The following is a 10,939-nucleotide window of genomic DNA, read 5'->3' as shown; positions in this document are numbered from 1 at the left end:
CCCGATTTGATTTCCAGTGCGGGTTTTTCAAAATTGGATTTAATTTGAATTATTTTTTTTAAATTTTTAGATCAAAATCAATTTAAAAATCCGGGTTTGAATTCCGGCCGCGGTTTTTTAGAAATTGGATTTAATTATAAAAAACTAATTATTTTAATTGATTCATACCTTTATTTTCCTCTGTACATAAATTTATAATTAAATACACTTGTGTGCATGCTAATTAAAAATAATAAAAATTAATAATTATTTAAAAATATGATAAAAAGAAATTCAGTCGGATGCTAATATATATTTTGTTACTTTTGTTGTTCATTAATTAATTAATAATTATTATTTTGTGACAATTATAAATTACTTTGTGTTACATTATATTTAACAATTCAATTATTTATCATTTTATTTAAAGTTTAGGCCATGAATACGTGACAGGTAGAGCTGTTTTGTAATTAGTATCATACAATTGAGCGTTAATAAACTCTTCATAATTCGCCGGTCGTGGATGTACTGTCGCCAGAGCTGAAATAATTAAAATTAATTAGTTAATTACCTCCTAACTTTAAACCTAAGCAACAAAATTTAACATTACAACCCGCGTGTTAGCCTGAGCCAAAGGCTAGTGCGGCAAACACGCAGATCGAAACGCCATCTGTACGGGAATCCCCTTTTTTTCTCAGTTCACAATAAACTCGCGCATGCGCGTTCATTTTTTTTCCGTAAGACAAAAAATTTTCCAGTGAACAACAAAAATTCAAATTTTTCACACAAAAAAAATGAGTAATTAAACTTACAATAATTGTATGCGTAGTCCATAATTTGTGCGGCAATTTTTAATGAACAGTCACGTATATGATTGAGTGGTGGATACAAATTACCCGAATCTAAATCTTCATCAGTAACAATATCCGCAAGTGCGTTAGCGGCAACGAGGAATGTTTCTTCAGGAATTGTTTTCATGCCTGCGCAAATTGCACCGAGAGCAATGCCAGGGAAAATATAACTGTTGTTACCCTGCCCTGGATGGTAAGTTTTACCGTTAATAGTAACGGGATCAAATGGAGATCCACTAGCAAATATACAACGTCCCTGCAAAAGTAAATATGAATTTAATTAAATATTTAAATTAATATCATTTGATTAATTGATTGATTGATTGGTTACATTTGTTGCAGTGTAGGCTTCTTCGGCAGTACACTCGGCTTTACTGGTAGGATTACTCAGAGCAAAGATAATTGGTCGTTCATTAAATTCTCCCATGTCATGAAGAATTTCTTTGGTGAACGCGCCGCCGATTGCCGCGGCTCCGATCAACACCGTCGGCTTGACTGTCTTCACCACCTCGACGAGAGTGTCTATTGGAGCGTGATCACGTGCAAATCTGGCTTTGTGTTCATTGATACCGCCAGAGGGACGGTTTTTTACGATCAAGCCTTTGGAATCAACCATCCAAATTTTGCTGATGGCTGCTTCTTCACTCACTCCTTCTTTCATCATCGCCATTACGCATAGTCCAGCTATTCCAAGTGCTGCCTATTTAAATTTAGTATTTTATTAGTACACGGAGAAAAAAAACAGTAATCACTACTGCGCAGAACAGTAAAGCAGTCAATATAATATACAAAATATCTTATAGGACAGTAAGGATTACTCTGACAGCAATAATAAAAATAATTATATTTATTACCTCGCCAGCACCCTGGAAGACAATTGTATTTTCAGCTAACTTGGTCTTGGTGATTCTCAACGAAGCCAATAAACCAGCGACAGCAACTGAAGCAGTACCTTGGATGTCATCATTAAAAGTACAATAATCATCCCGATATTTAAGTAATAATCTAAATGCATTTCTGTTTCCAAAGTCTTCGAACTGGATCAAAGTATTCTGTCCGTAGCGTTTTACAATAGCTTTCATAAATTCATCAACGAAATCATCGTACTCTTGACCAGTGACACGCTGATGCCGATGCCCGATGTAAAGTGGATCATCAAGGAGGGACTGGGTGTTGGTACCAACGTCCAGAGTCACTGGAAGACACTGATGAGGTTTTATACCAGCGAGTGCGGTGTAAAGTGATAGTTTTCCAATAGGAATTCCCATTCCATTGGCACCGAGATCACCCAGACCAAGAATTCTTTCACCATCGGTAACAACCACAGCGCGGACGTCATGCTCGGGCCAGTTCTTCACCACATCGTACACGTGTCCTTTGTCGTGGATGCTGATGAACAGACCACGTGGACGTCGATAGACGAAACCAAACTTTTGACACGCGAGTCCTACTGTCGGAGTGTAAACCAGGGGCATCATCTTCTCCACGTTCTCGGCGAGCAAACGGTAGAACAGACGCTCATTCCTATCCTGTTATTTATAATTAAATTATTTTTCTTTTGTTTTCTTTTATTTAGACTGATAATTATTTCATTAATACAAACAAGCAAGCTGGTTAAATAGATGTATTTTGATAAATCGTCAGTATAACGATCTAAGTTCAAACGGCACAGTTCCAGTTGCTCTTCTTGAGTTTTTACTGCCGCTGGAAGTAGACCGTGGATTCCTAGGATTTGTCTCTCCTCAATACTGAATGCCATACCCTTGAATAAATTAAATATTATTACTCACTGTTATATTTATATTTTTAAATTAAAATTTTTTATTTTTTTACTTAGTAATTGTTAAATTAATTTTATTATCTGCGGTTACTTCCGGTCAATTTTTATTAGGGCAAACGAAAAAAGACTTTGTGATAAAATAAATAAAAAATATTTATAATTTTATTTAAAAATTTTTTTTATTAAAAGGAAAATTTCTTTTGAAAAGAGGAAATTTTCTTACGTCAATAAATTATTTGTTTCTCAACGTTATTTTTCAGAGTACCTTCGTTATTAAAATTCTTAAAATTTGTGACATTATTAAGCATCATTCCAAGAATGTTCTGCTAAATTTTCATTAAAAAATATTTAAAAATAAGTCAGTGGTAGTGGGGAGAGACGAGAAACTTGAAAAAAAAAAGTCTCTATGCCGTAGGCAGGATAACTCATGACTACCTTATCAGAAATCAAAAAACCAAAAAGGTTTCTTTAGTACATAAGTTTGATGGATTTGAACGAAGAAATAAACAAAATATTCATTTTTTAATTTTTGGTAAAGGTGCAGTCAAAAGACTGATTTTTGCCAAAAGTTCTTCCTAAAGTTTAATTAAAAAATAAGTAGTTATTGAAAAAAAAAATCCTTCGTTCAAATCTAAGATAAACTTATGTACTAAAGAAATCTTTTTAATTTTTTTATTTCAAATGAGGTAGTCATGAGTTATCCTGCCTACTATGGAGACTTTTTTTTTAGTGACTCGTCTCTCCCCACTACCACTGGCTTATTTTTCAATATTTTTTTATGAAAATTTAACAGAATATTCTTGGAGTGATGCTTAATTATGTCACAAATTTTGAGAATTTTAAAAAAGAAGTTACTCTGAAAAAAAAATTCACAAAAATATCCTCTTTTTTTTTGTATCTCAGATCCCTTTCCCCCTAAATTCAAATTTTTTGAATATTCATAAGTTCAAATAATTTTAAAATCGACAAATAATTTAAAAAATTGTGAATTAGAATTTATGAATTGAAAAAAAATTTAATTAGGGCTAGAAAAAATTTCTGTTTTCAATTTTTAATGCGAAAAATTTCTTGGCAAAAGTAAAAATTTTTCGCGCCAAAAAAAACTTTTTTTTTATGTTTGTTATCCAAAATCCAAAAATAATAAATTTTATAAAATAATTTAAATTTAAGTATCATAAATATTTTTACACTAAAATTTGTTAATTACAAAAATGTACGTAATTAAATCAATTAATTCTAAAAACTACCAATCTATCATAATAATAGAGATTACTGATTAGATATAATTTTTATCTCACCTAAAAAGTATATACATATTGATATTTTTGTAATGAACTTTTCCACAGATATATACATTTAGATATCGATATAAAAAAAACTCGTCATAAGTATAATTAATTATTCAAATGACAATTGATTTAGCTGATATACTTTGTCCTTGCCCGCGGTAATAAAAAAAAAATAAACTGATAAAGACATAAAGGACCTCGGCTGGATAGAATAATTAATTTTTTACCTGCATACATATTATTAATATTTATGTGTAACAATCAACACTAAAATAGTAAAACAGACAATGCAAGGATTTTCTTTTCATTTTTTGATGAATGTAAGGCCTCGGGCCTTTTTGAAAGGTTCATCCTTGTTATTGAGAGCGAGGTTTTTTAAATAATCATTTAAAATTATATACTCTAGCCAAGCAATTGTTTATTGTTTTAAATAAACACAATAGCTTTATATATAAATATATTTATGATTTATATTAAAAAAATTAATCAGTTATTTTTTACTTTTTCAGGCTTATGACGTATAGATTTATCGAGTGTAAAGATCATTAATAAGACAGCTGACATAAGGAAATAGTGTTTTTACTAAACTATACACCGAATAAAACTGGATTTTTTTCCTGACCGTGTTATCCACGGATGACCTTGACAAAGAATGTGATAAAAAAAAAAATTAACACGAGTGCTGTAAGATAAATCAACAAGTGTCTAATTATAAGTCACTTTTAAAATTAAATTCCGTTTTTTTTTATTTTTTATTATTATTTATTACTTTATTTTTTATTATTTAATTTTACGGCGGTTATGAAATAATTTTGTCCCAGTTTATAAATTACTACTTCATTCAAAAATATATTTTAAAATTAAATATGACAAATTTTTTAATATCGATAATTATTGTAAATATTTTTGGATGACAAATTAAACAATTATTGGGTTTTATTTTTTTTGTTGTTAAATAAATTAAGTGGTAATTAAAAGAAAATTATAAATAGATTTTTATTATATTTGGAGTAAATAATAAATAGTGTAATCATTACATAAAATTATTTGAATCTTTTAATAATGTTGATTAATAACTTTTGAAATTTAATGAAAATATTTTTTCCCGCGGAATAATTTAATTAAATTGATAAGAATTTCAAAATGTTTTTATTTAAAGTTTGTAAATACATAAAGAAAAAAACTTGTTTGTAATTTTTAATCACTTAACAAGTCATTAATTAATTAACAAGATAATTAAACAATGCAATTTGTTGTTTTAATTAAATTTATAAATGATTATTTTTTTATTTATAATTTATGTATTTTTTATTTTTTAAAATGTGGTCTGGTAAATTGTTGGAAATTTTATTTAATTGAACTTTTAAAAAATTAATTTATTTAGACTTTTAATGGCCTAGAGTTTTCAAAAATTTTTTTTTTTTTTGATTTTGTAAAATTTACACTGTAGATTTTAATAAAATTAATTTATTTAGACTTTTAAAGAAATTAATTGACCTAGAATTTTCAAAAATTCTATTTTTGATGAATTTCAAAATTTATTTACTCCGATTTAAATTAAAAATAATTAATTACTATAGACTTGAAAAAAAAAAATTTTTATTTAGACTTTTAAAGAAATTAATTGACCTAGAATTTTCAAAAATTTTATTTTTGTAGATTTTTCAAAAATTTATTTATTTCAATTTAAATAAAAAAAAATTGATTACTATAGACTTTGAAAAAATTCATTTATTGAGACTTAAAGAAACAAATTGACCTAGAATTTTTTAAAAATTTCGTTTCTGTTGATTTTCAAAAAATTCATTTACTCCGATTCAAATAAAAAAAAATTTATTACTGTAAATTTAAAAAAAATTCATTTATTTAAACTTTTAAAGAAATTAATTGACCTAGAATTTTCAAAAATTTTATTTTTTATGATTTTCAAAATTTATTTACTCGGGTAAAAAAAAAAAAAAATTATTACTGTAGATTTATAAAAAACTCATTTATTTCTTCTTGTTAAAAATTTTATGTCTGTAATTTCTCAAAAAATTTTGCATTTAAATTTGAAAAAAAAATTTACTAGTGAATAAAAAAATTTCATTGACTAATACTGGTCTGAAATAATTTTTCTATAGACTGCCTATTAAATTAAAAAAAATCCTTCACTTAAAAATCAACCTGAGGTCTAGCAATTCAATCGATTGAGACCTCCTTTGTTCCGGTGTTGATGACCTCATTTCATAACATATATATATATATATATATATATATAATCTATATGCATATTTATATACCATCACAAATCGTATCATAATGTATACAATAAATAAAATCAATCACTATAAAAATTACTCATCCTCATAAACAACAACCCGAACTCCTTTATCCAGAAAAACTTTCATTTTAATTTCATTTTCACTTGAAACATTAAAAGTAACGAGTTCCGAGAAAGTGCAATTACAAACCCATGAAGGTTATTTACTTTATCATAACCGAAAATTAACTAACAATTAATCCTACTCTCTGTAATTTTCCATCACTGAATCCTCACTATTCAAAAAAATAAATTAAATAAATTCATAAGCAATATTTAAATAAATTGACATAAAAATTTACCCGTCCGTCAATAGATAAAAGTGCCTCGGGAATACTTATCCATAATTTTTCTTTCGATACAAAAGTCCACCAATCTTTGTCCATTTTTCCATACGATTTTATTCAAATTCAAATTAAAATGATAAATTATTTTTTTAAAAATATATCCTGATATTTTTATACTCTAGCGGGCAATTAAATACAAGGACCTTCTATTCAGTGTATCAAGAACTAAGTCAGGTCAGGTACTAAGTCCTTTCTGGACTACGTCACTTGAGGATTGAGGAAAATTAATAGCCAAGGGTTCATACTCCATACCAGAACTCTTAAGTACACGAAGGCTTTCAAATGTCCGTGGATACCGTTGCCGTGTAATGTTTCTTGTACCTGTACACTTTATACCTGGGTAAGGTGTTCTAGTCTTCAGTCAGTCGATCGATAGTTAAAAAAAAATATATATTTTATTATAAAAAAAAAAATCTTAAAGCCTGTAGCAGTAAAATAATAAATAAAATGAATTTTTCGATTTAAAAATAAAATTAACTGAACTTTGCTCAGCAGGTTAATCAACAGACCTTTATTATTTATTAATTACTAGTTCACAGTTCATACCCAGTGTGAATTAATTGCATAAAACGTCATTACTAAAAATAATTCAATGAATTTAATTACTTAGTTATGTTTCTTGGTTTTCTTTAAAAACACGACAGGAAAATCATTTTTCTTAGGTGATTTTTTTTTTAAACCAAATTTAAGTAGGAAATAATTAAATGAATTATTAATTAATTTTTGAAGTTTTGTTCATTTGATAATTAGTTTATTCATCGGTTTCATGATGCAACTTAGAAATTTATTTACGTCAAGGTTTAATTTCTACGTATATATATCAGGTTTTATTTAAATAATATGTGGAAATTTTTTTAACTTTAAGAAGTAAGTAGTTGTTTTTATGTAATTATTAATTATTAATTATTAAATTATTAAATGATTCTATAGTTAACAGACAATTAAAAATTTTTGAATTTTTTTTTCAACAATTTAATTAAAAAAAAAAAAAATAAAATAAAAATATGCACATGTGGAAAATTTAAAAAGCTACAAGTGCAATTTTTTAAAATAATTTTTTTTTTAAATTATCATTTTTTTAAAAATTCAAAAATTATTTGTCAGCTAATTACAGTATTATAATTATTAGAGGAAAATTTTCCACGTGTTAGAGGTTCATTTAATCAATATATATATATATATATATATATATATATATATAAAACAATGTAATATACTCATGATGAGTCAGTTAAAATAAAGAAACTTGAAAATAATAAATTTAATAATTAAAAAAAAAAAAAAAAAAAAAAAAAAAACTTGTGTATTAAAAAATGATAATTATTAATATATATGATATATATGAAATAAAAAAACTTACTTTATTTAATTGAGGATTTCGAAGGTGATCAAGTCCACGCACAAGATTCGCCGAAATTTCATCACCTGGTCCACGTTGTCCCAATTGATCTCTCTCCATTTCAAATTTAATTTTATTTATATTTTTATTTAAATTTGAATTTAAATTTCTATCACAAACTTCCTGCTTGTTATCACGTACTCTAAAAAAATTAACTTTTTACTTTAAATGAATTATTATTTTAATTGTCGATGTTGAGTTGAGTGAAGTTAAGTTTAAATTTAATTTTAAAATAAAGACGTATAAGTTCCTGGTTATGCTGAGCTCATAAAATGAAAATGTACATCGTACGACCCCAACAGTCAACAGATTAAATGCTCTACGTCTACGTCGACGTGGTGGGTTTTATATGTACGTGACGTTTTTGAAGGGCGTGGTGGGGAAAAGAGCTAAAGGATCGTTCATTTTACTTTACAGTATTGTATAGTCATATATATACATATATATATACCTATTCAATACATCTATACTCATATATATGTATATAAATGTTAGATAAATAAAGCGCATGCGTATATTTAATTATTTAAACATTTAATAAATTTAAAAAATAAATACCTGTTTAATTGATTATTTAATTTTGAATAATTCAAATTAAGTTTAATTATATATTTATTAAAAAATAATTTTTTAAACATTGTAAGATTTTGATACTCAACTCAATAATTTAATTTATTAAATGAACGAAAAGTAAAAGCAAATAACAAAATTATTGTAGACGAAGTTCAATTGAACTGACCTGCAATTCATTATTGATAATAGATTATTACTATTGATATTAATTTCATGAATTTTTTTATATTATTAAGATGTTTAAAAGTATGTACTTATTTATTTTATTGTATTACTTAATTTTAATTTTTTGTTTTAAATTTAAATAAAATTTAAGAGCGCGTAAGAAATCAGCTGATTTACAGCTGATTCGATGACACCGTTACTTTGCGTGTACACTACAGAATACACACTTACTAATATATAAAATGTGATTAAGATTTCGATTAGAGATATCAATTTTTTTCCATTACATAAATTGTGATAACGTACTGTTATTTTTTTTTTATTAAAATTTTTTAAAATTCAATTTTAATTTTAATTCGATTTTAAATATAACTTAATTAATTTTATTAATAAAATTAAAACCTCATTGTTTTAAAAAAAAATTACTTAAAGAATTTGAAAATTTTGTCATACTAAAGTGAGTCGACGTCTAATAATTTTTGAATTTTTTTTAAAACGAGAAATTTGAAAAAAAAAAAAAAAAAAAAAAAAAAAAAAAAAAAAATTGCGCTTACAGTTTTTTTAATTTTCTACACGTACATATTTTTACTTTGTTTTTTTTGTAATTAATTTGTTGAAAAAAAAATCCAAAAATAGTTAATTGTTTAACTTCAGTTCAAAATTTTTCCATTAAAAACTTTAATTACTGTTTATATTTCTAATTAAAAAAAAAAAAAAACTTACGGAGAAAATTTCCCTGGTGGTATTGTTGATAAATCTTTAGATAATTTAGATTGTCTAGTGCCCATTATTAATAATTATTTTTAAAAAATAAGCTGGGTTTGAATTTTGAAAATTTAAAGCGCGAAATTTAAAAATTAAATTTTATTAGTGGAAAATTTAACAGCACTATAAATTTTTGCTAGTAATAAGAAATTCCCAGTGAGTTAATGAAATCAAAATAAGTAAATATATATATATATATATATATAAAACAATAGTTATTTTTAAAATGATCAAAACAACTCGGTGGTCGAGTAGAAACAAAGAGATTCGCGCAACGCGCGTTCGATATATCAAATGATCTTTATAATCACGAATGGTGGCAGCAGTGCACCAAGGCAAAGGATCTTTCTCTTTTATTTATATTTATATATGTATATAAATATATATATTCACTACTATAAGTACCGAACACTCAAACAATTAAATATAATTCAGTAGTTTAATTCCTTACTCTATATATATTTTATACAATTATAAATTCTTTGCCACTTACTTTTCCCACTCTATTATTCTCATAAAAAATATATATAAAGCGAACACAAATTTATGTACATACACATTAAATATATGAAAATTTCATACAAATACTCTCGCTAATTTAAAAATTAATATCCAACTTTTTATTTTATTAAATTATTATATTTTTTTATATCATAATATATACGGTTACTTTGTTTCTCTTACTCATAATAATTTTTATAATTAACTACAATTCATAATTACAAAAAAAATTATTTTAATTACCGTAATTACTATTTAATTGAAATAAATAAAAATATTAATTACTTTTTAAAATTTACCTCAGATACATATTCGATAATTTTATTAAATTTTTGTAATATGACATTTATATAAATTTTTAGTGTAAGTTATACTTTCATCTGTTTATTTTGAAAAACAAAAAAATTTTAATTGTAAGCTCAATAAAAAACATTTAAACAGAAGCCGACAATGCCGGCTGAGTTTAAACATTTTTTTTAATAAACAAACAAATTTATTTTGATTAAAAAAAAAAAATTACTAGTTCTTTGATACTTATTTTTACTAAAAAAAAAAAAAAAAAATTAATTGAAGTCGAAAAAAAAAGTAAGTTAATTATTTTAATCCTTTCATTAATTAAACGCGTAATTCGTTCCGTGTAAAAGTGCACCAGACTCACAACTTAAAGGCCTTGATGTTAAAATTCAAAATAAAATATTTTTTAAAAAAATATTTAAACAATAGCATGAGATTCTCTAGTTTAAAACCCAGCAAATTCAAATATTTTAAAAAATTTATTGGCTCCAATAAATTGATTCTTAGCAGCGATTGCACTCGCCGCGTAATTTCACTCCTTGGAACTTGGGTCAATTAAAATAACTTACTAATTAATTATCTGGATTTTTATTAATTAAATAGTGTTATTAAATATTCTTTTTATGGGTAAAATAGTCGGAGATTGATAAATTTTATGGTAAGAAGGTGTAATTAATAAAAATGTATATGAATC

At 25.4% G+C, this 10,939-nt stretch overlaps 1 protein-coding gene across 3 annotated transcripts; it reads right to left on the bottom strand.

Moving 5' to 3' along the window:
- Positions 1 to 292: 292 nt before the first annotated feature.
- On the bottom strand, positions 293 to 9,505 carry LOC103579471 (NADP-dependent malic enzyme). 3 transcript variants are annotated; one of them, XM_053738916.1, is made up of 7 exons: positions 9,409 to 9,505; positions 7,909 to 8,089; positions 2,434 to 2,592; positions 1,685 to 2,359; positions 1,162 to 1,530; positions 792 to 1,086; positions 293 to 519 (listed from the first exon to the last, which is right to left on the bottom strand). In XM_053738916.1, the coding sequence occupies exons 1-7, from the start codon at positions 9,471 to 9,473 to the stop codon at positions 404 to 406; spliced, it is 1,860 nt and encodes a 619-aa protein (XP_053594891.1). In that variant the 5' UTR covers positions 9,474 to 9,505; the 3' UTR covers positions 293 to 403. The 3 variants fall into 3 exon arrangements, with proteins under 3 accessions (XP_053594891.1, XP_053594892.1, XP_008559099.2); XM_053738917.1 differs by lacking the exon at positions 9,409 to 9,505 and adding an exon at positions 8,687 to 8,869; XM_008560877.3 differs by lacking the exon at positions 9,409 to 9,505 and adding an exon at positions 8,506 to 8,591.
- Between the last annotated feature and the right edge of the window lie 1,434 nt (positions 9,506 to 10,939).

The sequence above is a fragment of the Microplitis demolitor genome, chromosome 5 (genome assembly GCF_026212275.2).
Source record: "Microplitis demolitor isolate Queensland-Clemson2020A chromosome 5, iyMicDemo2.1a, whole genome shotgun sequence".
Taxonomy (NCBI): Eukaryota; Metazoa; Arthropoda; class Insecta; order Hymenoptera; family Braconidae; genus Microplitis; species Microplitis demolitor.
This window is presented reverse-complemented; position numbering and strand designations above follow the sequence as displayed.

Bases quoted from the DNA above. Each gene is read 5' to 3' on its own strand.
- LOC103579471 (XM_008560877.3), bottom strand. From the start codon at position 8,585: ATGTTTAAAAAATTATTTTTTAATAAATATATAATTAAACTTAATTTG. The intron at 8,090-8,505 runs GTATTTATTTTT...TAATTTTTTTAG, and splicing joins TTAAATAATCAATTAAACAG to AGTACGTGATAACAAGCAGG. The intron at 520-791 runs GTAAGTTTAATT...TAATTATTTCAG, and splicing joins GGACTACGCATACAATTATT to CTCTGGCGACAGTACATCCA.